The 26,377-nt window shown below is 50.4% G+C and overlaps 2 protein-coding genes, 1 long non-coding RNA gene and 1 other non-coding gene across 35 annotated transcripts in view; 2 read left to right on the forward strand and 2 right to left on the reverse strand.

Annotated features, from left to right (window-relative positions):
• LOC101093537 (phosphodiesterase 4D interacting protein) overlaps positions 1 to 11,272 on the forward strand; it is a 220,093-nt gene extending 208,821 nt beyond the window's left edge. For 8 of the 24 annotated variants that reach the window (XM_023259046.2, XM_023259052.2, XM_023259050.2 and 5 more), the window contains 9 exons: positions 2,329 to 2,550; positions 4,690 to 4,806; positions 5,610 to 5,836; positions 6,965 to 7,108; positions 8,171 to 8,309; positions 8,606 to 8,652; positions 8,894 to 8,920; positions 9,519 to 9,570; positions 10,210 to 11,272. In XM_023259046.2, coding sequence (XP_023114814.2) covers positions 2,329 to 2,550; positions 4,690 to 4,806; positions 5,610 to 5,836; positions 6,965 to 7,108; positions 8,171 to 8,309; positions 8,606 to 8,652; positions 8,894 to 8,920; positions 9,519 to 9,570; positions 10,210 to 10,460 — 1,226 coding nt within the window. In that variant the 3' untranslated portion in view covers positions 10,461 to 11,272. Of the gene's footprint in view, positions 1 to 2,328; positions 2,551 to 4,689; positions 4,807 to 5,609; positions 5,837 to 6,964; positions 7,109 to 8,170; positions 8,310 to 8,605; positions 8,653 to 8,893; positions 8,921 to 9,509; positions 9,571 to 10,209 lie in introns of those variants that run through there. The other 16 variants (XM_023259049.2, XM_023259058.2, XM_045033373.1 and 13 more) reach the window with 8 other exon arrangements.
• LOC123379037 lies at positions 11,264 to 14,859 on the reverse strand. Its single transcript, XR_006582968.1, has 2 exons — positions 14,350 to 14,859; positions 11,264 to 12,536 (listed from the first exon to the last, which is right to left on the reverse strand). It is a non-coding gene; the product is annotated as an uncharacterized LOC123379037 (long non-coding RNA).
• Positions 14,860 to 15,149: 290 nt separating this feature from the next.
• On the forward strand, positions 15,150 to 15,313 carry LOC111562188. Its single transcript, XR_002745230.2, has one exon. It is a non-coding gene; the product is annotated as a U1 spliceosomal RNA (small nuclear RNA).
• A 6,538-nt stretch (positions 15,314 to 21,851) lies between these two features.
• The window catches only part of LOC111561809 (neuroblastoma breakpoint family member 6-like), a 129,029-nt gene continuing 124,503 nt past the window's right edge, over positions 21,852 to 26,377 (reverse strand). For 6 of the 9 annotated variants that reach the window (XM_045033376.1, XM_045033378.1, XM_045033377.1 and 3 more), the window contains 2 exons: positions 26,149 to 26,363; positions 21,852 to 23,016 (listed from right to left, as the gene is read on the reverse strand). In XM_045033376.1, the coding sequence (XP_044889311.1) occupies positions 26,158 to 26,363 (206 nt within the window). In that variant the 3' untranslated portion in view covers positions 21,852 to 23,016; positions 26,149 to 26,157. Of the gene's footprint in view, positions 23,017 to 26,148; positions 26,364 to 26,377 lie in introns of those variants that run through there. The other 3 variants (XM_045033380.1, XR_006582963.1, XR_006582962.1) reach the window with 2 other exon arrangements.

Here is a 26,377-nt window from a genome sequence, read left to right on the forward strand (position 1 = left end):
ATGTATATATACATACATACATATATACATGTATATATACATACATACACAATGGAGTATTACTCAGCAATCAAAAAGAACGAAATCTTGCCATGTGCAACTATGTGGATGGAACTGGAGGGTATTATGCTAAGTGAAATTAGTCAGAGAAAGACAAAAATCATATGACTTCACTCATGAGGACTTTAAGAGACAAAACAGATGAACATAAGGGAAGGGAAACAAAAATAATATAAAAACAGGGAGGGGGGCAAAACAGAAGAGACTCATAAATACGGAGAACAAACTGAGGGTTACTGGAGGGGTTGTGGGAGGGGGCATGGGCTAAATGGGTAAGGGGCACTTAAGGAATCTACTCCTGAAATCATTGTGGCACTATATGCTAACTAATTTGGATGTAAATTTTAAAAAATAAAATTAAAAATTTAATAAATAAATAATGAGGTGCCATCTGGTAAAAGGGACATTGACAAACCAGGGAGCACAGTGAAGACAGGGGCCACCATACCAAGGGACCAGAAATCTCAAACTGGTTGAAGAAACAAAGCAATTTTAGGCCTGAAGAGATCACAAGGAGATGAAAACTGGCTTTAAATATTTGAAGAACTATCAGATGAAAAAGAGCTGATGTGTTTGGTGTCCCTTCAGAGGGCTTAACAAGGGTCAAAGGGTCAAAGGCAGTGGAATTTGGACTTACATAATTATGCATTCCTTACCCCTAGAGCCTTCCAGTGATGGAATTGCTAGTTTGTGAAGGAATAAGCTTCCCAAGAAAGGGATGATTTGTCAAGGATCCTATAGAAGCAGCTCTTGCTTTGGATGGAATGTTGGCTTTCTAAGCCTTTCAATTCTAAATTTTTTCCTGTTTAAAAAATTTCTTAAGCAATATGAAATTTTCAATATTCAGCCAAATCTGAATTTTCATCAAACCTGATTGGATTTCCTAGTTTGTTGATGAGAAGGTGAACCAGCACTTGTAGACATATCAGGGGCACTGCAGGCTGAGAGAATACTTTGTGTGCACCCATGGGAGCATCGGGTCCAACCTGCCTATGGAGAGCTTTGTATCAGGGAGTGTGAGAAGTCAGGTCAGTTGATGCGAGAGCTGCCGGTATATAGAAGACCTACAGGGTAGAGTGGAAGTTTACATCCTACGTAGCAGGTGATAGAAAATGAGGCAAGCAAAATAGGTAGGTAGTGGATGGGAACAGAACTCTTAGATGGTAGGACTGGTGGGACACACTGGAGTCGGGAGACAGTAGAATCAGGGAAACCTCCTGAATGGGCGCAGGGATTGTCTGGGTACATAACTGATGAGAGTCTGATCTAAGGTGCTGTGGGGAAGATAAAGAGGAATGGATAGATGGATGACATTTTTTAAAAAGAAGCAAAACTTTGTGAGAATTAGGATTTAGGGAAAGAAAGACAGGAAGGAGCTTCATGGAACTTCAGAGTTAGTATCTGGAAACCACTTCATCCTGACCCCATCCAGTTTCATGCCTTTTTCCCTTTTTGTGGGTGTTTTAGGAGTCATTTCAAAGCCACTACTACTAAGGCCCCATAAGTTCTTATCCTTAATTCTGCAATCCAATGAGGGCTGTGAATTGAACTCTTTCTCATTTACTCATTTGGTCATGAAATGTCTGAACTGACCAAAAGGGTATTCATAGCCTTTACTTATCCCACTCAGTGAGAATATTCACCTAGCTCATTGCAGAAATAGGAATGTGTTTGACTAAGGCCCGTGACCCATGCAACTGGGTGCGTGTGCTATATGATACATGGTATATGAATCCTACTGCCTTCCTAAACACCAAAACGAATTCTACTTTTTGAAATATATTTGGATTCAAAGTTTCAGATAAGAGATTGTGGTGTTATAGAATATTTCTCAGCTCTCTTCATCCCCAGTATGAAGAAACAGACTATGCGTGGTAAACGGAGGTTGAAAAACACATGGAGAAGCCGAACAGTTCAGTGAATTGTGACTGAATCTCTAGTCCAGTGTTGACGCCCTATCTTGGAAGACCCTGCCTCTCTGGCCTGCAGGGCTAGAGTCACTATCGAGGTGAAAAACCAGACTTGACCTCATCTGCCCATCAGAGGCTCTGTAGATGTACATGGGGCATGGGCCACATGAGCCTTGGGGAGATCCCAGTGCGTCGTATTCTAGCGTGTGCCAGGCCCCACAGAGGAAGAGTGGCAGCTCCCTCACAGATATGTTGCCTGGGACCCTGAGCAGAAAGGAACGTCCCAGAGTAGCGTTGTGATAAACGCTTGGAAATGCTTGGATCGGTGCCACCAGACCCCTCCTCTCTCTTCTCTCAGCTTCCACCTGGGATGCCTGTCACCAGGTCCCTATGAACAGTGACCTGAGCCACCTGGTGGCAGAGATCCGAGCTTTGCGAGGGCAGCTGGAGCAGAGCATCCAGGTGAATAACTGTCTGCGGCTGCAGCTGGAACACCAGCTGGATGGCGGGGGGAGCACAGCCCGCCTCAGTCCTTCTGCCAACCAGGAGGACCCTGGAAACAAGCAGCCACTCTTCCAAGGTAGGAAGGAAAAGGGGACCAGGAGGCGGGCAGCTGGTGGGGCCAGTCGCCAGGATGTCTGTGGTGGAAGGGACCATCTTACCACCTCCACGCCCCTTAGGGTCAGGGTGAAATCCGAGGTGCTTCGATCTATAGCCTTGGGTGAGGGCATGGGATTTAGGCTCACACCTGGCTCAGATTCCCAAGTTTGCCACATATAGGTTGCTTGCCTTAGGCAAAGTGTTTTAAGTCCCCAGGTACTTAAGCCTTAGTTTCCTCATCTTCAGGATGAGGATGATGGTCATATATAAATTGTATGATCATTTGGAGCATTAAATGAAATAACTTACAAGTGCCTGGCGGAGTAAGAATCAGTCAACAGATGACATCGATTCCTTGTATCTGTGGAGTGCTTTAAAATTTACCATGAGTTTTCGAACAATTTTTCAAATAATTTCATCCGAGGTAGGGGCGGGCTTACTCTCTGTATTTCACGCGGAGAAACCCCGGCATTGAGACATTAACTGGCACACTAAGGTTGGCAGGAGCGGAGGCCGACGTAGGATTCAAACCAGATGTTTTGATTTCCAGCCTCTGTCCTTCCTCCTCGCTACATATACTCCGTCTTGGTATCGTTGGCCTTCCCAGATCCCTAGCCTGGTTTCCCATTCCCTAGTTTTAGAGGAATTCAGGGTGTGGAAAACTTTCCTGTCCCTGAGGCAGTCCTGGCTGTGGGAAAGTGGTTGTCATCCGCCTCTCCTGTCCGCCATGTCTGCCCTACCAGATACATCTCACCAGCTGTCTCCCTCTTCTCAATGCCCTTCATACATCTCTCTTCCCCCAGCTTCAATCTGAGTGTTAATACTGCCCCTCCCCATCTGAACACATTATTTTATCTTCCTCTTCTTTCTTTCCTTGTGACACACCACTTAATTCATCATCTCCTCTCCCCTCCATGGTGTATTTTCAATTGTATTCTTATAGGAGCCATTTCTGCTCAGGATTATCTAAAGCTGAGCTTTCAAACTTTCATGCCTGCTCTTCCTGGGGCATGTTAATCCTCATTCCCCTGCCCCCCACCCTGGTCCTGCTAGATTTTCATTGATTAGACAATGACCTCATCTGTCAAATGAAGGTGACGCTTCCAAGATCACGTGTGGCGGCTGTTAATTATGTCGACCACAAGCATTGCGCACGGCCCATAGAAACAGCTCGGCTACAGTAGGTGGCTGTCTGGCTCCAGTCAGGCTGTCACGATGCTTGTAGTGTTCAGTTATATCTCCCCCTCTGCCCTCCTACTGGGCTTTCCCCTCTCACTGTGTCCCCACAACACCAGCCTGGATGCAGTGCCACTGGCTCAGCCACTGCTCCTGCTCCTCACCCACCACAGAGGCCTGAGCTGGAGAGCAGGCTCTAAGCCTGAGCAGGATTGTGCCTGTCTTCTCTGTGATATCTTCCAGTTCCTCCACCGCAGGATTGCTGCCTGGTCTCCGGGAGGGCATCTCTAACCCATCATGACTTCTGTCTCTCCTCTTCTCATCCTACTACACTGTTCCCAGCACTGATGCATCAGAATGGGGATTGGAATGCTGAGTTTAATCACCCACAACTCCATTCATTCTTTGATTCAGTATTTTTTAACACATATGCTACATATATATATATATATATATATATACACACACACACATATACATACATGTATATATATATATACACATATATATGTGTGTATGTATATATATATATATATATATATATATATATATATATATACATATGCCTACTTATGTGTAGTTACAAGACATTGTATTAGACATTGCATACAAAGTTATATGCAAAACACAGGTTAGAAAAATGTACCTAAGAACTTTTCAAACCAGAAGTTGCTTCTCATGGAACACGCTTCCATGAAAAGAACACGTTCTTGTTCCAAACTTTTGCTTCTCATGGAACACGCTTCCATGAAAAGAACACGTTCTTGTTCCAAACTAAGGGATTTGTTTGCTGTTACTTACGATCATGGTCTGTGGGTGATGATTGTGTAAGCGGCGAGCCTCTCTGCCTTAGATCTCCACTGGCGAAGACCAGGCTGTGTGTGTGCTTGTTGAGCGGTGTGTTCCAGGGTCCCTGAGAACTGTTCTTGTCTTCACACCCTAGATCCAGTTGCTTCCCCTCCAGTCCGAGATGTTGGCATGAATTCTCCAGCTCTCGTGTTCCCTAGCTCTTCTCCTGCTGCTCCTGGCTCGGAGACTGCCATCTTCAATAGGACAAATGGTAAATATGGCAGCTGAAGGATTCAGGGACTGATGATGGAAAATTTTATTAATGCAAGTAACCTTTGGTTGCTAATGGACACATTATCTGATTACAGAGATTTTTCTCCCTGGGTCCCAAGGTCTTTAGCCCTACTCATTGCACCTTCTGTGGCCACCTTTTTTTTTTTTTTTAATTTTTTTTAATGTTTATTTTTGAGAGAGAGAGACAGAGTGTGAGCAGGTGAGGGGCAGAGAGAGGGGAGACACAGAATCTGAAGCAGGCTCCAGGCTCCAAGCTGTCAGCACAGAGCCTGACGAGGGGCTTGAACTCACAAACTGTGAGATCATGACCTAAGCGAAGTCAGGCACTTAATCAACTGAGCCACCCAGGTGCCCCTGTGGCCACCTTTCTTGTCATAATTCTTCCCCCTGTGGTTTTCCTATTGCTCTGTTGTGCCTCATTGCACTGTGATCCCTCCTCTCTTGAAAGTGCTTTCTGTGTCCAGCTTAAACGTTTTTTATATGTCTTTTTAACCAGAAATTAAAATCTTTTTTATTAAAATCATATTTTCCCTGAATATTCATTTGTCAATGAGGATAAAATTGGCCCCATGGCAGTTTTATCATTATGAGATAACGTAAGAAAGATTATAAAAATACAGAGCCCAGAAATCTATGGACTTCACACCTTGCTTGTACTTTCCCAGAGTGCCTTTCCTGTTCTGGCCTCTTTCACACTATTTGATGACTCTTCTAGAGGGAAGTGGCCTGAGGATATGCTCCTCACTGTGGATTCTATGTTGTTGTGGTTTTGTTTTTCAGAGATGGGTTTGGACGCTTCTCCAGTAATGAAGAACCCCGCCAAGCTAGAGGGTGAAGCTACTGATGGTTCCTTTGCCAATAAGCATGGCCGCCACGTAATTGGCCACATTGATGACTATAGTGCCCTAAGACAGCAGATTGGGGAGGGCACACTGCTGGTCAAAAAGATAGCAGCATTTGTGAGATCAGCCTGCACCTTCCCTGGCCTTGAAGCTCAGGGCACAGAGGTAATCACGTTGTAGGTCTTAGGTGCTCCTCCTTCTGATCTTCGCCCCTTCTCCCATGCTGTACACGCCCCACAGCTGAGGACACATCTACTTACACCCAGCCAAGCCTTTGTTCTCCATCCCCTATTTTTGCTATAAACTCTGCTCTGACCAATGTTTCCTCTCAGAACCACAGAAATGCCTGTGCAACATTACCATCCTCATCTGTAGAGTACTTGCTGGGTGTTGGCATACATGGGGTGCTGTCCTGAGCACCCTTTGGTCGCTTGGTATCTGGTCCAGTCATGCTGGCACATGGCCATCCATGGGCAGAGTAAAATCATTTAATCAGATGGCTGGAAATTCCAGATTTGCATCTAGATGGGCCACATGTTGTGGAAGGGGCGAGAAGCCGGACAGCCATGGAATTTCTCCATACAGACTGAGTAGGGGAGGGAAGCAGGCAGGAGCCATCTCACAGTGCCTCCTGGTTTGGGGAACAGGCACCAGCTCCTGTGCTGTCCGAGTCATGGGAGATGCAGGGACATGGGGGGCAGCCCGGTCCACAGGAGGCTCCGCCCCAGAGAGGGAGCCACACAGCCGTGTAAATAAGTACAACAGCGGGTCTGGGCTCAGTGTCAGAAGCCGTCCTCTGAGTTGTGAGGGCATGAACACAGAAGGGGCCACTGTGCCAGGCAAGGAAAGTCACATGGTCCTAGAGGAACCACTGGGGGAACACAGATCCTCTGGGGGATAGAGGATGGCGTTCCAGGTAAAGGGACCGGCACCTCAGTCCTTGGAGCTACAATTGCTTCCCAGTTGAAGCGGAAAGTGTGATTTAGGGTTTTGCCCAGTGGTGCCAGTGCAAAAATCAAGGACCTTAGACTTGAGAGCTCGGATCAGGACTAGAAGCTTACAGAGAGTATGAGGGAAGCCAGAATCTGATGATCCTTGCAAGTTGGAGGTCACTGCTGAGGTGGAGACCCTGGGCTTCCAGGTTAGAAAAGGGTTTCACAGGGTCAAGCAGGCCCATGTCTGTGCCTCACTCACAAAGGAAGCCTGAGCCCTGAGTGCTGGGGTGGGGAGGGATGGGAGAGAGTGATCGCTCGGTCCCAGTGATGTCCGCGCCCGTCTCACCCACTGTCCCAGGTGCCAGGCAGCAAAGGCATCCATGAACTCGGGAGCAGCGCACAGGCCCTGCAGCACACACTGGAGGAGTCGGCCTCCCTCCTCACCATGTTCTGGCGAGCAGCCCTGCCAAGCCCCCCCAGCCCTGCACCGGCTGGCAACTCGGTGAGTGGCACATCCTTCCCTGCTTCTGCCCTAGATGTCACTCCTCTCCTCCGTCCCGCAGGTCCTGAAGGTCAGGAGCCAGACACTGAGTTGGGACAGAGGCTCCTCAGAGGAGTGTCCCCGAGGGAGACCTGTCATCTGTGCTGGCTGCATGCAGTACAGCTCTGATGACATCCCTTCTCCTTCCTCCCCCTGTGAAGACGGAAGAGGAGGCTGTGGAGAGGGCGCACAGCAGAGCCCTGGTGGCCCATGAGTGTTCGCTTTCTTTCACTTTCTAAACTTGGCTGAGCTGAGAGTTTAGGGGCATGTGAAAGTGTCAACATTCGTGTCCCTGTGCCACCCCACAGAATATCACCATGAGAGGCCCAGCCTCTAGAAGCCACCTACCGCACCCCAACACACAGCTTACCTCTGCATCGCTGAGCCAGGCCCCAGAGAGTCAGCCCTCCCCCCACCTCCGCCAGGTGCCCTCAGACGCGAGGCCTGGGCTCTGCTTGCTGGGACCTTGGACAGGAAGGTTTCTCCATCTGCCCCCCACCCCGGGATTCTGAAGCCAGATTAATGTCACTGACACCTTAGGAGACCTAAGTATGCCAGCACCAAGGGAGGGGGTGTTTTGCCATCTTGAAGTTGGCACAAATATCTACAAAATCTCAGACTGTCTCAGGCCAGCCCTCTCTCTCTGGGTGTCACATTCCCAACTAGCAAGTCATATTTGTGATGCCAGGGTACCAGACATGACGTCAGCACCAAATGTGGGTTCTTTCTTGTTCAACCACCAGGACTTCTGGCACTGCCCGGAGTCAGGTTCTCTTCAGCAACAGGACTGGAGGCCTCCTCTGTGTGGGGCTCCCAGGTTTTCAGGGAGGCTTCCTAATCCTACCGTTCCAGACCACCCTAGGCGGGCCTCTGCTGGAGGGTTTTAGAGGCTTTCAGGGAGGGAACCCAGGCCAGAAATAATTGAGAAGATCATAGAATCCCAATTTCGATTTTCAAGAGCCACAAAGCATGGGGTGCTTAGGCCTTCTGACCACTGACAGAGAGCCTGTTTCTCTTCCTCAGGGACAGTCCCTGAAAAGGGAACTTCTGGAACTGAGAACCAAACTGTCCGCACAGGAGAATCTCCTTCAGAGCACAGCTGAGCGTCTGAAGACCGCCAACCAGCAGAAGGAGACCATGGAGCGGTTCATCTTCAGCCAGTGTGAGTGCCCCCAAGCCGAGGGACGGGAGAGGAATTTGGGGTGGGGGGGCTTCCAGCCTACCCACTTGTGCTGCGGATAGACGGTGACCATACAGACTTGGGGAGGGGGCACACTGATGTGACATCCCCAAACCTCCCGTGCCACCAGTGATTGTGGATGTGGAGGGAGGGGCACGTGGGGACAGCAGGAGACCCTGAGCTGAGTGGCCAGAAGGATACGCTTCAGAACACACACCCAAGGCAGGTATGGGCCCAGCTGGTGATCCCTGCTTTGTTGGGCTGTTTTGTTGTTTCAGTGACCAGGACACATGACGTGTTGAAGAAGGCAAGGACAAATTTGGAGGTAAGGGGGACACTGACCAGTCAGAGCCACAGAGCCCAGCCCACAGCCATCTCCATGTGTCTTCAGAGTCCGCAGGTGATCCCTGACCTGCTCTGACCTTCCAGATTTCCCATCCACTTGTAGGACTCAGGTCCTCAATAAGTGTCCTTCTAGCTCCCCTCCCAACCCCTCCACTGCCATCTCTGTTCCCTGTCACATTGTCACCCTCTTGTTTCCTCACCCCACTTCTTCCCTCCTGTAGGCCAAGTCAGGAGTCCGAGGAAAGCAAGTGAGTTGATTCTCAAGGTCAGAGGGGAGTCTGCCTCTGAATGAGCTTCTGGGAGAGGGTGCTGGGGCCCGTTCTGCTGTTTCCTGGAGCACTTTCCACCTCATGAAAAGTAAAGCCAAGATGCCATCTAACTGATTGAGTCCATCCCACCCCCTATTGCGCTGAGGACAGCAATTCGACTTTGATATATCTCATCCCAAAGAAAACCATGGGTCCTATCCACCTAAAAGAGAATTTGATGATAAATAAAAATGGAACTTGAAGGGAAACATTTTATCTATATGGCAGACATTCTGTAGGTTTACTTAAAATACTAACACCTTCCCTAGCAAATATGCCCACCAAACACGTGAAGTGTAGGAAATGGCTTGTAAATCAGAAACTATACCTTTCACTTGGACCTCAAAGCTTTGCCAGAAGCAGTTGGGCCTATTCCTAGGAATGTTCCCTAACTATAACCTGAGAGAAAGCTGATCCCACAGTGTGAAAATGGGTCGGGCCATGACGTCACCCTCCTTTTTTTTTTTTTTTTTTTCTTTTTTGGCTAATTCCCTTTCCTTTTTCTCTGATAATTCCTTTCTTTCCTGAGCCTCTTTAGAAGAACACTTACAAGATGGCCTCTGTAAAGCCTTATTCCTGTCCCAGCAAAGGTAACCCAACAGCCCCACATACCCACTGGCTTCCCCTTGTATGGAAGTTTCCTCCACACTTCCGAGAGACAATGGAAAGGGCCCAGGGCTGGGTTCTAATCCTGGGATTGTCACCAACCAGCCCTGTGGCTTTGGCTGGCCCCTCAGTCTCTGTGAGTCCACCACCCTGCTTCTGTAGGAGGTGGCACTAGACTTAGGGGATCTCTAAGCTCCCAGCTGCCTTGCCCCTCCCTCTCCTCATTAAGTGCTAGACATGAACTTCACAGGGGACTTCCCTGCACCGTGTGCTATCCATCCTGCAACAGGCTATTTCTACACATGCATGTTTCATGCTAGGCGCTTCTATTCCTGGGAGGTCACAGAAGCCATCATTTTGCTCCAAGTGAACTGGGGAGTGAACTGGGTCCCAAAGAGGGAGTGTGGGATCCGGGCAGCGGCTCTGAGCAGGGCCATCACCACCCGAGGTGGTGGGAAGCTTTCCCTCTAACCCGGTGGCACCAGAGGTTCCTCAGGACGGCAGCCCTTCCCCTAGGCTGTCACTGAGCCCATGGCCCTGCCACCGCCCAGTGCTCACTGCAGCTCAGGGAGCCACCAGCAGGGCCTGACAATGGACTCACCCTGTTGCACTTTTGTCTCCAGGTGAAGTCCCTGAGGGCTCTGCCAGGCACCCCAGTCTTGTGACCCTTGCCTTCCAGGAGTCACGCAAGAAGAGGAGCCTGCAGAGATCCTTCAAGCAGCAAGAAGGATGGGCCCACCCCCCCGTGGTGCAACTCCCACCTGCTGATGAGACCTGGGCCCCACTCCTGCACACCTGTTGGAGGGTGCAGGAGGAGCCAGACGCGTGGCCCAGTGCAGGAGGGCGGAAGGTAGAGAGCCTGTCCTGCGGTTAAGGAACACCATCAAGAGAACCACCAGCCAGGGTGCCCTGGGCCTAGCCCTGAGCAGAACAGGCACGGTTTGTACAGGGCCTTGTGACCCTGCTTCTAAACGCCACACTGGCCTGGGAACTCGCAACGGCCACTTCTCGCTTCAGTGCCCTTCCTCACGTGGTCACCCAGGGGAAACAGGACCCTGCTCCCTCCGGATGGGACGCGTGGTCCCCACACGGGAGCTCCTCAGCAGTTCTAAAGCACATGAGTGACAGCGGTGCCCTGAGGGACAGTGGGGCTCAGCCGGCACTACTCCCAGATGTACACTTGCTCGGGGCCAGCTCAGCCCGGCCAGCGTGGGCTGGGCGTCCGTCTACACTGCAGCACCCGAGTGCTTTGAATCCACGTGGCGAAAGTGGTGGCTTCCCACGTGCAATGTCCCGCTTAGCCTGGCGCCTCCTGTTTCCGTTTATGGCCTCCAAAGTGTGGCGATGACCGCGGCCTAGTTACGCTGTCCCCTTTTAACTAAGTCCTCTCTGGGGACCTGGGACTCATGGCCAGACCAAGCCCATCGAGAGTCCTCAGTAAAACAACCCAGTGATCATACTTAAGTGGCACCTGAGAGGCCCCCGTTGTGTGAAAGCCTCGTCTGTGTCTTCGCAGTGCTTTAGAACGCGTGTCTGTGTGTATAAATGTACCATAGATATTTCTATCTGTCGCTATAGCGATATGTTTTGGGCAACATAACTGGTGGACAGAGTCTGTTAGAGGAAATGAAACACAGTCTTTTCGGTGGCTATGAAAGTAAAACGTGTATAAAGAAATCAAACATTTTTCTTCACCTGCTTTATTTCCGATCTGGGCACCGTCTCTAGGCTGAGTGTGAGAGAGGAGCAAAGTCACACTGTCCCTAAGAAGGTCATGGTCCAGTGTTTAAAGTCTTCGGAGTAAAGGAAAAAGTTTGGGCTTCTTTGATCATAGTGTAAGAATCCCCAATCTAAAACTGAAAGAGAGTGTTTCTTAGGTTGGGAAAGCCTTAGAGTCAGCAATGGAGGTCACAGAAGCTACCACCTGGGCTCTAACCCCAAGAGATGTAGTTGGTGTGAGGCCCCAGAATCTGCATTTCTTACATCAAACCCAGGTGATTCTGATGCAAGTGGGCTGCAGACCAATTCCAACATATTGCTCTCTAACATTGACCCAAAGGTATGAATAAAGTTGGTTTCCTTTAAGGGAGCATCTTTAACTGCGAAGCGTGGAAGTCCTTCCCCAAATGTGGCACCGAGATCTGCAACTAACCCTCAGCAAGTATCTCAGTCATGTCCTTCCAGGAACTAACACAAAGCTATCGCTCCACAATGATTTCCTAGAGAGTTCAACAACACAGACAGCAGCAACCACAAAACCCTCAAACACCATCCTCCCCACCACCTCCAGTAACAAATAGATCCATCCAAAGACTCACACCTGAGGCAGACACGGGTCCTACTTTCATGGTGGACGGAGTGACCCCACGTGTGCTGTCACACTTGGTTGTTTAAGTCTTCCCATGAGTGCCTTTGGCCGTCAACAGGGCAACTCGCTGGCCCAATCCGCAGAACGGATGACGAGTCTGTAAACAAGTAGGACACAGAAGCCCAGAGCGAGGCTGTGCTGCCCCGTGATTATTCCAGGATCCGGACAATTCCTCCCCCATCCCTGTGCTGCCGGGCCTGGTCGCAGAATCAGTACTCATGAGAACTCGGTGCTTCCACAAAGTTCGTTGTATGTCCGTGACATTTACGAAAGCAACAGCCTATGACGCCCTATAAAGCTCAGGTCTGCTCGGGATCCAGTCACAGATCACTTTTGGGGGAAAGCCGTAAACGCCATGCTTGCATGTTCGCTCTCTGTGACATGCCGAAAAGTAGCTCTGTGCCTTAAGAGAACTCGCGCAGAGAAACGTAGCTGTGAGACGAGGGGGTTCTCCCGTATTTTTCCTTTGGTAAGTTATGTCCTTGCCCTCCTTGGGAAAGGAGCACAGCCCACTCTTGAAAAGTGAACAGTCAATCTGTGTGACCACCAGTGGCTTCCACTTTGCAGAAGAACGTGCTGAGCCTGTGTGCAGGGAACAGACTTTGAATGGTACAGAAAAGAAGGGAAAGAAAAAAGATGGCGGGTGATGAGGTGAAGAAAGGCAAAAGAAATGTAGATGCAATTCAATTTCCTTACACCTTGCAGCCCACTGGTCAACAGCTGACACAGGACCTCCTCAAGGAACTCACAACTGCCTTAATGTTAACGCTCTGCTGGACGCAAAAACCAACCTCGGCTTGAGGCCAACCAGACCTCCAGGTTCCTGTAAGCCTTCTGGAACGTATGGAACTCCTGACGGAAACTTCATTGGGCTCTACACCCCCATCCTCCCCCACCCCCAAATTAAAACTTTATAACCAGTCACACCTCACAATCCCAGTGCAGCTCTTCCTGTCCCCCTGTCCTGTCCTCACGCTTTTTATAAACACCTTTTTGCACCGAGAACGTCTCACGAAGTCTTTGTTTTGTTTTTTAGTTTATTTATTTTGAGAGAGATACAGGGAGAGAGAGAGAGAAAATCCCCAACAGTCTGCCTGCTGTCAGCACAAAGCCTGACTCTGGGCTCAATCTCACAAACCTGTGAGATCAGGACCTGAGCCAAGAGCAAGAGTCAGATGCTGAAGCCACGGAGCCACCCAGGTGCCCCGAGAATTCTTTCTGAACCTTTCACTCCTGGAGCACCTCACATCGGCAGGTACCTAACCTAACACTTCACCGTGGAAAAGCAGCGCTTGGCCGGACCACCTAAGACTCACGACCTGCAGCATTTATACAGAATTGATTCCATCCCGCAGATCTAACTACCGCTGACGTGATGAGCCAGACGCCTGACACGGGTTGTCTGTCGCGGGGGTCCCGACTCACCGCGAACTTAGAGGCTTAAAAGGACACACGTTTGTTACCTGACAGTTCTGTGGGTGAAAAGTCCCAAAAAGGATCTCACCAGACTCAGATGGAGATGTCAACAGGGCCAACGCCCCTTCTGGAGGCCTAGGGAGACTGAGCAATTTAATCCAGGGAAACCTCACTACAGTGCAGTCGGGAGGTTTTGGCAAGGGAGCGCCTGTGTCCCACCGGCCCTGGTTTCCTCTGTCCATCTTCCGCACCACCAGCTACAGCAGGCAGACATCTCCTCCTCTGCCTCCTCCAGGTAGAAGGCACCCCTGTAATCCTGTAATTCCAGGGGGCCGCCCGGATATTCCAGGACGATCTCCCCATCTCAGGGTCCTTGACCTAAGCACCTTCGCTGAGGCCCCTTTGCTGTGTGTGATGGATCATTTTCACAGGATCCGGGATGAGGCTGGGGACCTCCCAGGCAGGGGGCATCCTTCCGGGGACCACCACACTATTGACTCAGGTGACAACGAATGTCGGACCCCCGGCCCCATCCCCCCCCCCCCCAGGTCTCTTCTAATTTCAGCAGTCTAGTAAAAGTCAAGCACACGTCAAGGCCCAAGGGAGACAAAGGCAAATCAGAAACCAGAACGCGAGGGACAGGACCAGGAAATTGCCCCAGGACTAGTCTCTTCCGAGTAGGTGCTGCTTGGCTTTCCAGACCTGGCTTTTCCCCACGGAAGGGGAACTTTGCTGGCGGAAATCTCCTCCAAGGGGAAGCGCGCAGGGGGGGAGGAAGGGACGGCAGAGGCAGAGTGGGACGCCCGGGACCCCACTAACCCCTGCTGTGACCTCTGGCAGTGCGGGGAGGGTCTAAGTGAGCTCAAGTCAGGTTTCCGTGGACCAGCCCCCGCCTCAACCCGGGCATCCTGGTGCGCCCCAGCCCGGGCGTCCACCAGGGGGCGCCGCGGCCCCGCCCCGCCCCGCCCGGCGAACGCACCTGTAAAGCAGCAGGCACGCGGCAGTTCTCAAACGACAGGTGTGGGTTCGCGCGCCCCGAGCTGCCAGACGTTCGGTCCCCCCCCGCGCTGGTGTCCAGTCCTGGTGCGGGGGGACTGGCTTGGCGGCTGAGCCCCTCAGGTGGAGCCATCGCACTGTGTCTCCTTCAAACCGGGCTCTGGGCAGAGACAGAGCGAGAGACAGAGCGAGCGAGGTGTGAGGGCGCTTCTCCGGCTGGGGGACGTCCTCCCTCGTGTTCCTCTCAGGCGGGCGCAGTCGGCCCGGTGCTGACCGCCGCGTGGGCGCCACGACGGGCGCAGGGGGCGTTGCGGGAGCTGCATGGAGAGGGAAGACGAGCGGGAAGCAAATCAGCGTGGAGGGGAGAAGACGGAGGAGACCCGCAAGGAGAGGAAGGAGGCGGGGGGCGGGAGGAAGAGGAGAAGCCTCAGCGCTGAGATCCCGGCGGGAGCGGAGCTGGGGGCAGGGAGACGGCGTGCGCGTGGAGCCGGGTGACGCGGGGAGGGGCGGGGAGTGAGGCGGGGCCGTTGCGTCCTGACCGGGGCGTGGCCTTATGGAAATGAGGCCGCGGTGGGCGCCGCAGAATTCTACCGGGCGGTAGAATTCCCCGGGCTGTGGAAGTGCCCGAGCTGTGGCTCGGCTTGTGTGAGGACGACGTGTGTGGGGTGAGGACGGTTGAGACGGGAGTGGGTGCGGAGGGTTTTGGGGTGCGGGGAGGCCAGTGACCGTGTGTGTACAGTGCGGTGCGTGTGAGGCTGGGTTGGGGCGGAGGGGCCGGAAGTCATACTTACCTGGCAGGGGGGACACCATGATCAGGAAGGTGGTTTTCCCAGGGCGAGGCTTGCCCATTGCACTGCGGGCGTGCTGACCCCTGCGATTTCCCCAAATGTGGGAAACTCGACTGCATAATTTGTGGTAGTGGGGGACTGCGTTCGCGCTCTCCCCTGGTCAGCGGTCTTTCAAGGTCAGATGTGTCTGAGTGCTTCGTTGCCTTGTTTTTCTCCTTTCTCTTCTTCCTTTAAGATGTCTGTTCACAGCAGAGTAAGTTGCTGCTTTTGTAGGCAGTTCTTTACTTGTCCTGTCCTTGGTATTGGTCTCCTGTGTGGCTGGTTGTTTCTCACTTTTGGCGGGGGGAGCAATGTCCCTTGGGGGTTTGAACTGTTCCTTACTGTCACCCTGATCCTCATACAAAGGCTTCTTTACGGATTTGCCTTTGTAAAGAGGGCGGGAGGGCTCTGACCTCTCACCACACATGTGGCGCCAGGACTGCAAGTGGGAGCTCAGGACCTGACCTCAGCTGGGTTAGGAGCTGGAGCCCAAGTCAGATGCTTGCAGTCTGGATGCTTAACCAAAGGAGCCTCCTAGGCGCCCCATGTGTTCGCATTTCTTAGGGATGGCCTCAGTGCTTTCTCTGCAGGAGGGGAGGGAAGTGGGGCTGCAGTGGTCAACCATTGCCTCACCTCCCCATTTTCTGCCAGCAGGTACAAGGGAGCTCCCAGGAGCCTAAGGCCAGTGCTACTCAGAGGTGTCTTTGGGGAAAAAAAAAAGAAAAAAGAAAATCACTCCAGGGCTGCCTGGGTAGCTGAGTGGTTGAGCGTCCCACTTTGGCCCAGGTCATGATCTCAGGGTTCCTGAGTTTAAGACCCACCTCCTGCTCTGGGCTGACAGCTCTGAGCCTGGAGCCTGCTTTGCATTATGTGTCTCCCTCTCTGCACTGCGCGTGCTCTCTCTTGCAAAAAATAAATAAGAACCATTAAAAAAAAGAGAAGAAAAACACTCTGAAAGGAGGGGATTATATGGAAAAGACAAAAAGAATCACACGGGGATTTGGTTGGGTTCCCGCAGGGTCCCCATGGGTTGGGGGAAAGGGGACTCTCACACAACAGGAACTCAGGAAACAGGCGCACAGGGATTGGAGCATATGGAAGGCATTTCACACATCTGTAAACATTTTGCCTCACGTGGAGATCGTGGTATGTGCTTGGCCGTCATAAGGTGCCTGAATCAGGAAATCTGGAGGTACTCTCCCTGAGGAAAGGATGGGGCAACTACCTTTGTCCTTGCAGATCCAGAGCCATTCTGAGCCCTGAGAGAATCTTACGTGTTGACTGACATGCCAATTCAAGATCAACGCAGAGACCCTACACTTTTAAGTTTGTTGGGTTTCCCGTGTGTGGCCAGAGGTCCCCTGGCGGAGAACAGTTGACACGCGGAGTACAGAAGTAGGCCATGAAACAGAATATTACCTGCATATACCACATTACTTACCGCCCTCACTAGTCTCACTGAACATGGGAGTGGGCATTGCAATACCTGGTATTCAACGAGGTTTATGGAAAAAAAATGGAAAGTTTGGGTTAATAGTTTAAATTGTTGTGTCCACATTGAATTCCGTGGGCAGTGAGGAAAGTTTTCTAGGTTCTGAGTGTGGAAATGAGGGGCTAAAGGATAAAAAACAATTCTACAACTCAATGTAACTTTGGTAACAGTATCTTTCACACTTGACACAGTTTTCTTTCATTTTGTCTGATGCCCTGCTCCCCTGAGTAAGTCTAAGTGTATTTGTACAAGAAAGCTGCTATCAATACGAAACGTAAAATCCATACCATTGCCTTGGGCCCTGCTTATTCCTAACGGTGTTTTCAGCTGGTTTCTAACTGCTTGTAGCCACGTTATGGCTCACTCTGAAAGCAGCCCATTCTAGCCACAGGCACACTTCTCCTTGGCCCACCTCTAGTCTAGGTTAAGCAGACCCTCTGAGCTGGCTCCCTCACTGGGGGCAGGATGTAGGTCAAGCAGGTAATAAAGGGAAATGGAGAGAGGATGCTTAAACCAGGCGTTGTCGTGAGTGTGATGGACAATGTGGGAGGACCATGGCATTGCTAAAATAACATGCCTGGCGATACCTCTCCCTCTCTCTCTCTCTCTCTCTCTCTCTCTCTCTCTCTCTCTCTCTGCAAACTTGCACTGCCCAAAGAGCGATGCTGGGAGAAACCATTGTATCTCTTCTCGGAGGAAGAAAATTGGATTCCTGCTGATTTATAAGCTCAGCCTAAAAACTCCCCCCAGACAATTTGGACCGAAGAACAGGAACTGGGTTCCTTGCAGTTGCTCAGTTCCTTCAGTGACCCTGGCCTGGAAAGAAAGAAAGGTACCCCGGTCAACTTTCCGCATAAACGTCGAGTGAGGAACCTCTTGGCAAACACACTCATGGTAGTTAGTGTAGGGAGAGTCCTTACCTACGACATGCCTGTAAGTGGGAGGGATCTCGTGTGAGCAGAACCCTGTAGGGACTCAAACATATGCCCGTGGATTTATGTAGCTTAGTTTCCTGGAAACTGTCGCATCAGTTATGTGAGTATCAGCCTAGCAGATGACTTCTACCAGGTTCATCGACTTCAACCAGATTCATTGGGTACAAGTGACGACTTCATGCAGCACTTAGAGAGCACGTATGTTAACTCGGGGCCAGAACACGCCCTAAGGTGGGAAGAAGTTTCTTGCAGTTAGTGTTGGTTGTCCGAGATTTCTTGTTGCTTTGCTCGTGCCTCACACAGTTAATTTTATCCTTGAAAATGTACATCAAACTTGATACCAGAGAAGATTTGTGGGTTTGGTGGGTCTGATTTGGCAATGCAGTATTTTATGTGTGTCCTTTTCAGATGGATGTGCTCTGATGCAATTCTCTGACTGTTCTTAAAGCACTCATCATGGCCAAGATAAACAGGGATAATCTGTGAGCAAAGTGACTGGTGGATCATGGATGAAATACGTAGTGGCCTTTATGGCCACGTTTCTTGCTGACACGTCTTCCAAAATCACGTATTGTTCTTTTTGCGTGTGCCCATTTGTGACTCCCAAAGCCCAGAGCCACCTTTCCCTGCCACCCTGTGGTCCTTGTCCTCAGTTCCCTACAAGTTCAGGATGATGACAGCTCTCATTAAATCCCACACAGGAGAAAGCCCATAGATCGTAACTCTCTATCCCTTAGCAAATGTTAATTTCCCATATTAGGAAAGGAGCAGAGATTAAGAGAATATCAAGTACAGTGAGCACTCTTACCTTGAGGAGGTACATCGACCTTGGGGAAATCTGCCACACCACGAGTGAAAAATTGTTCCCTGTCTCCCCTGGCATAATCTTAGGAGAAACGTAACCTTAGGAGAAATTTCGGATTTCCCTTCAGCCAAATCAGCAGGAACGTACATCCCAAGAAACAAGTGGGGGATTATAATCATTGCAGCCGGAAAGATCACACCCCATGGTCTCAGTAAGAGAGTGGTAGAAAGAACCACACATGACAGGATTAGGGCTGTGGTTGGTTGATGGTGGGGAGGCTGGAAGGAAGCAGGGTCTGCTCTACCTTGAACACTGGTAGTCTGCACGGGCCCTTCTTGACTGCGGTGAGAGTCAGCAGTCATTTCCTTACGAAAAGAGGAGGGTGTTTGGGGCGTTGTAGTTTGCACGGTGACCTGGTGTTTGTGGGGCCTGCTTGGAATGATCAGGTAGTCTTGTTGTGTCTCATTGTCTCAGGGTTCAGAATCTTTTTGAGGTTGAGATCTTGTATCTGAGACTGTTTATTCCCAGCGTGAGAACAAAACAGTCAGGCCGGGATGTCAGCAGGGCCATTCAGGACATCAGAGGCTGGACGTGTTCTTTCTCCCTGGAAATCCCTAACCTAGAGGTCAAGAAAGAGAGCACTCTGGGCTCACAAGCTGTAGGTGCGAGCCTGGCTGAGTTACAGTGTGACTTTGCCTGAGTGTCTTGAATTTTCCTTTCTGTGGCTCAGTGTCTCATTTCAAAATGGGGCCAATGGGGTTTCTCCTACACGAGTCGTCCCCGGTGTTACAGGAGAGGTGCAGGTGAAGCACTGAGCTCAGTGCCTGGCAAGGAGTAAATACTCAGCACGTATTAGGTCTGCTCGGTCCTCTGCCGTCAGCATTTTTATCATCTACCTCATTCTTTTTTTTGTTTTGTTTTCCAAATATACTTTATTGTCAAGTTAGCTAACATACAGTCAAGACAGTGTGCTCTGAGCTTCGGGACTGGGTTCCCATGATTCCTCGCTTACATACAACACCCAGTGCTCAAGCCAACAAGTGCCCTCCTCAATGCTCATCACGAAATTTCCCCTCTCTCCGACTCCCACCATCAAACCTCAGTTTGTTTTCTCTATTTAAGAGTCTCTTCTGGTTTGCCTCCCTGTCTGTTTGAAACTATGTTTTCCCCTTCCCTTCCCCCATGGTCTTCTGTTACGTGTCTTCAGTTCCACATTTGAGTGAAAACATATGGTATCTGTCTTTCTGTGACACTTACTTCACTTAATACCCTCCAGTTCTATCCACGTTGTTGCAAATGGCAGGATTTCATTCTTTCTCATTGTCAAGTAGTGTTCCATTGTATATATAACCCACATCTTCTCTATCCGTTCGTCAGTTGATGGATGGATTTAGGCTCTTTCCATAAGTTGGCTATTATTGAAAGCACTGCTGTAAACATTGGGGCATACGTGCCCCTCTGCATCAGCACTCCTGTATCCTTTGGATAAATACCTAGTAGTGCTCTTGCTGGGTTATAGGGTAGTTCTATTTTTCACTTTTTGAGGAACCTCCACACTGTTTTCCAGAACGGCTGCACCGGTTTGCATTCCCACCAACACTGCAAGAGATTCCCGATTCTCCACATCCTCGCCAGCATCTGTTGTTTCCTGAGTTGTTCGTTTTAGCCACTCTGACTGGCGTGAGGTGGTATCTCAGTGTGGTTTTGATTTGTATTTCCCTGATGATGAGCAATGTGGAGCATCTTTTCATGTGTCTGTTAGCCACCTGGATGTCTTCTTTGGAAAAGTGTCTATTCGTGTCTTCTGCCCATTTCCTCACTGGAGTCTTTGTTTTTTGGGGTGTTGCGTTTGGTAAGTTCTTTATAGATTTTGGATACCAACCCTTTATCCGATCTATCATTTGCACATATCTTCTCCCACTTCATCGGTAGCCTTTCAGTTTTGATGATTGTTTCCTTTGCAGTGCAGAAGCTTTTTATCTTGATGAGGTCCCAATAGTTCATTTCTGCCTGTATTTCCCTTGCCTTTGGAGATGTGTCAAGTAAGAAGAGAGAGGGGGACAGAGGATATGAAGTGGGCTCTGTGCTAAGTGGGCCCTGTGCTGGCAGTAGATACCCCACCTTGAGTATTGATCTCACGAAATGTGAGATCATGACCTGAGCTGAAGGTGGACGCTTAACTGACTGAGCCATCCAGGCACGCCTAGAACTAATAGATTTTCCAGAAAAAGGAGAAAACCTCTGATGCTGCATACACCTTCCCCACCACCCAAAGAAGCCAATTTATATCGCATGCAGAGAAAAATCAATCTTTTGTCTATATGCCCACCAAACATACAAAGCAAGGCCATATATTTTAATACCACAGCAAAAACTCATTGTACAAGCACTTTCTATTCACCTAAGATGTCCATGTACAAAGGCAGTAGAAAAAGAGTACTAAATATGCACCACTCAGGGAGTCTTGATTCCGTCACTAGGAGTCATTTAAAGACGAACTCTGCCCAATAAGAGAAGTTTTGACTTTTGTACAACTGATTGTCACTGAATACACTTCATTGTAGATCTGAGACAAAAGTCTGGGAGTGAAACCGGTGGGAGAAATAGGATGTAAATGGCATCCGTTTCACTGGGCAGGAACAATACTATAAGAAGTGGCAGGTGGAGACAGAAGAGAAAATAGAATAATGTCAGAAGTCTGAGTTTGGGAGATCACTTAAAACTTGTGTTGTTTTCATTTATTTCTGAGAGAGAGAGAGAGAGAGAGAGAGAGAGAGAGAGACAGTGTGAGTGTGGGGGCAAGGCAGAGAGAGAGGGAGGGAGACAGAATCTGAAGCAGACTCCAGGCTCTGAGCTGTCAGCACAGAGGCCGATGCGGGGCTCGAATTCACGAACCGTGAGATCATGACTTGAGCTGAAGTCGGACGCTCAACCAGTTGAGCCACCCAGGTGACCCTGTGGTTATTTATTTTTAAGAGAGAGAGCATGCAAGCGGGAGAAGGGCAGACGGGGGGAGGACGGAGAATCTGAAGGTGGTTCTGTGCTGACAGCACAGAGCTCGATGCGGGGCTCAAACTCATGAACCGCTAGGCCATGACCTGAGCCAAAGTTGGACCCTCAACCTGCTGAGCCACCCAGTCACCCCGAGATCGTTTAAATCTTAGAATGGCGATGTGACAAGTTTCACAAGGTAATACAGAAACAAACATGTCCCGCACTTGTGATGCAGTGTTCAGTCCTACATATACAACCTTTCTAAACAACAGATGCACATTCAGAAACACATATGTACTCTTACCCGTAGGGGAAATAGAGCCTAAAAGATACAGAGACTCAGCATTAAATACCAGAAGAGAACCAAGAACATTTACATCACGATGGTGATGGATTGGAGCCCTGAAGGAAACGTAATTCACCAGTCCCCAGTGATTGTCAAAATAAACACTTTAATGATATAGAACGGGGAGGGAGTGTTCTTTTCCACAGCACAATGCCAGCAAATATACATACACAAGGATGATACAACTAGAGTTTTTCCAACATACAAACAGATACGGTTGTGACACACTGCAGGGATCACTAAAAGATGGTAACATTGTAGAGACAGACTTTAGAGAGAGCATCTTCGCACATTCTCAGAGTCACACCCAAACAGAAGACCATGAACGATCTGATAGGCCCCCCATAGAAGGCAACCAGTGCTGCTCTCACAATGATGGTGATGGCAGACTGGACTCTCTGGGTCTCTGGGTGGGCGGAGCTGGGACAAACACAGCATTCACTAGGGAACGCCTGGGAAAAAGGTTAGCCTGAATTTAATCAGGAGGAAGTGATCAGACACCTTCAGGATGTAGACCATCAAGCCAGACATCTGGCCTGTCCCCTACAGACAAGGAAGTGTCACCACCACCAGAGACAGCCACAGAAAGGTGAGGAGATGTTTGGGGTTCGAAAGGACTACAAAATTACGATAGCACAATCTTCTGAGTCCTTTGGAACCCAAGATATCTCTTCTCCTTTTTGTCGTCTTATTTGTGCTGTGGATACTGGCTGTTTGAAGAAAGACAGGCCCGATGTCTTGTTCCATGGTCGAAATTCTGCAGTTGTCCGATCCCTACCTCGTGCTCAGATTCAGGCTAAGCCTCTTCAGCAAGAACGCTGCGTAGTTAATGCTGTCTGCTCCTGGCACAGCCCAGCGGGTGGCCCAGAATGTCCAGTTGGACATGGGGTCTATTGCCACGTTGCTCCAGCCTCCGCTTATCCGCAGGATGGAATGGAGAGGAGCCAGACTGAAGGTGTCTCACAAGGGCGTGTGGTCCGGGCATTGGCTGCCTCGGCGACTTATCACGACTGGAGTCAGAAGAGCGAGAATTCCTCTCATCAAACCAGACTTTTGGAGTAAAAATCCCAGAGAGTGGCTTGTGATCGAGATGTCGATTCTCAGCTAAGGATCCCTGGCATGTTCTGTTTGGGCTTGAGCTTGATTTGCTGCTTTAGAGTTCTTTTCAGCAAGTGGAGAATGATGGGGTTTTATGATGGGGTTTCGTTTAAATGAGGAGTATCTTTTCTTAGTTCCTGGAGTCCTTGGTATCTGAGACAGAGAGTGAGAGAGACAGAGGAATCAAATGTGAGTCTCGTTCAGCTCCTGCTGACGGCTGAGCCTGGAGGGATGGCTCCGTGGTGACAGAGGCCAGGGGCGAGCTGAGCCCCCGTGCAGAGAAGGAGCTGAAGGGGGGTCTGCAGGCAGGCTGAGGGGGAGAGTGAGAGCCACAAGTCGGAAGCAATAGCCCCCTCAATTGCATCCAGCCTACACTGTAGGATGCAGGGACCCCTGTGCTCCCCGCGGCAGGCGCCTGGTGGCATCCCAGCTCAAGGCTGCCCTGAGCTGTTGCCAGGTCCCGACCATCCCTCCCTCAGCAGCCACCTCACCCTGGAACCCCCTTCATCAGGAGCAAAGTGATGGCTTTCTCATGTCTCCCACGGAGGGATGTGCTTAGCCCCCCCCCCACACACGTTCAGAAACAGACTGCCGAAGGCAGGAGGGGCCCCTCTGCAGACAAACACACCCCTTCTCACCCTGCCCTGGTCTTCTGAAGGGGGAGGCCAGGCTATGGAACGAGCCCCAGGATGTGAGATGCAACAGGGGCCTCAGACTATGTCCCAGTTCAGTCCTGCCGTGTGCAGATGAGGAACCGTGGGCCAACGAGCTGATTAGGACCACCTGTAGCCGTGTGACCTGTGCCTGACACCCTGGAACTGAAACCCAGGCTTCGGGCCCTTCCCATCCATGTGGGGGTCGGGAGACGAAAGCCTCCGATCTGGGGGTGTGGGCAGGCAGCAGACGCTGTTGGCCGCTTGGCTGGACGGAAATAAGGCTTTGCACAGCAATCCTGCCCCAAAGGGACTGAAAAGAACCCCAAAGGGAGAAACTCCAAGGGGAATGACGAAAAGAGTGGGGAGTGTACCCAGGGCCTCACCCCTTTCTGCTCAGGGACCCCAACAGCCCCTGCAGGGCACCTCGCGCCAGGATACACCTGAGGGAACGTCTAGGAATATTCTCGTGGAGACACTTGGAACTCTGCAGAGAAAACGGAAGAGCCTTCCTTTTAGTCATCTGGGTTCTTCTCGCACGTTTCCCAAACTGTCCCTGAGGAGAGAGTCTCTCGGTGTTGACACTAATGTAAACGAGGGCCTGCAAAGGGCACAGGGAGACCTAAGCTTCTTTACTGAGGTTTTATATAAGGAGAAAGTTTGATTAAAACATTTCCTTTCCATCTGCAGTGCACCTGTCAGGAGGCTGGGAAACGCATTTAGTGAAGAGTCAACCGTGATTTTCATTGCACGAGGAGGAAAAAGAGCCCTGAATTCCGTTACTGGTAATCAGGGAACGGATTGTTGTTCTTACACTGGGTTTCTAGGCAACATTTCTTTCTTACTGCATCCTATAGTATAAAAATTGTGAGACACTTGGATCCAGAAGAGGGAGTATTCATCGAATTCATTCATGTGTCTTTGTCCTCTTCTTTCTCTGGGCTCTATTGAGGGAGGAATGTCAACTCCATCAGGGGCTGATACTCAGCTTGTCCACAAAATGAGTGACACACACACGGGATCCTTCTATCTGGCTTATGAACATACGATAGCTCCACAGTCCTTCTGATTCCTAGGTGCATACCAGCAGAGCTTTAAAACATCTCCCGTTACCCACACCCAAGCCCAGAATGTTGAAATCAAAATCTCAAGGGATTGGGTGACGGCATTCACGTGACTTCAAAGCTCAGTCAGTGTTTCTTTCACGACAGCGTGATTTAGAACTATTAGCTAAGCTACTCTGTTTCAGACCACGGTGTTCTTGTCCTCATCTCTGCCACCATGACCATACCGGCCCTAAAGATTTTGGTCTTCCTTCGGACACCCTCCCATGAATCCCTGTTCTCCGCTGGACTTGTATGAGGCACAGATTGTCTCGTGTTCCCCTGGATCTCGCGGGGACTTCACAGAGCTGCCCAGAGTTAATTCAGTCAATGCTCGCGAATGTGCTCTGGCCTGAGACTCAACTCAGTTCCTTTCGGTGGATCCTTTTATGAACCAGCTGGGCATGTAGACACGGTAACAGCAGTGAAAAGGGAAGACAGGTGGATGCCTGAACACCTCATGTCTGTGCAGGTTGGAAACCTGGCCTCTGCATCTGTGTTTGGCCAGTGTCCCTGGAGAGTGCCATGACTGTCCTCCACCTGATGCCAGCTCTCTTGAGGTCCCAAGGTGTGGGTGGACACTGAGTCCTGGAAACCCCACACACATTAGCACAGGCCTGCTCACCTGGGGCCGAGGACAAACCTGACCCCAGGCAGGCCGTGTGGCAGTCCCAGAGGTGACCCATGTTGTTGTGGAGTTTTTGTTGGGGTGCTCTTTCTCCTCAGTTTTAACACTTCTTATTCACATGGAGAAGCTGAGGGGTAAGTGTCGTCCTAGGTCGGGATCCTGGAAACACCCCGGAGGAGAAGCCATGTGCAAGACACATTAAGACGATGTTCCTGATGGGGCATCTAGGTGGTTCAGTCGGTTAAGCGTCTGACTCTTGGTTTTGGCTCAGGCCACCAGCCCACAGATTGAGGGTTCAAGCCCTGCATCTGGCTCTGTGCTGACAGTTCAGAGCCTGGAGCCTGCTTGGGATTCCCTCCTTCTCCTTCTCTCACTGCCCCTCCCCGACTCGTGCTGTCTCTGTCTCTCTGAAAATAAATGACTTTAAAAGAAAAATTAAGGAAAAAAAAAAGACAATGCTCTGGGAGAAAGAGGTCATGGAGCTGGGGAAGCAAGGAAGGAAGTCAAAGAAGCCACGAAAGTGGGTGCCTTGTGCCCAAGTGCCATGTGTTTGGCAACACGTGTAAATGATGCCGGTCTGCTGAGGGGGACCGTGGGGCCTAATTCCCCGCGGCCGTGAGGACATGGGAGAGGGAATCCCAGGACAGCCCCCGTGGGGACACAGCACAGCTCACATGCCACAGCTGATGGAGATGGGAAGGCCCCCAGGGTGGCAGTCCCAATGGCAAACAGAGGCAGGACCAGACAGAAGCAGGATCAGTCAGAGGCAGGACTAGACAAAGGCAGCGGCAGGTGGCGGAGGGACAAAATGAGGAAGAGAAAAACAGTTTGGGGGGTGGGCGGAGCTATAATCTAACAGAGCAACAGAAATCCATACTCCAAGAGCCTCGGACGCCATTACCTCTGTGCCCTATGCTTGAAGGCCACGGAATCTGCACGCGAGTCTGCCCTCGCCGAACTGCACTTTTCTCTTGATCATCTTCTGTTTCATCACACCCAGGGCATTAACGTGGCCAAAGACTTGACCTGCACACTGGTTGGCCACTGAGCCCTCAGCAGCGTCACCCTCCAGCTTGGGAGGGTTCTTCACACCCATGGAAGCTTCCAAACCCTGCTCTGAAAATAAAAGC

Source organism: Felis catus, chromosome C1 (genome assembly GCF_018350175.1).
Source record: "Felis catus isolate Fca126 chromosome C1, F.catus_Fca126_mat1.0, whole genome shotgun sequence".
In the NCBI taxonomy this organism is placed as follows: domain Eukaryota; kingdom Metazoa; phylum Chordata; class Mammalia; order Carnivora; family Felidae; genus Felis; species Felis catus.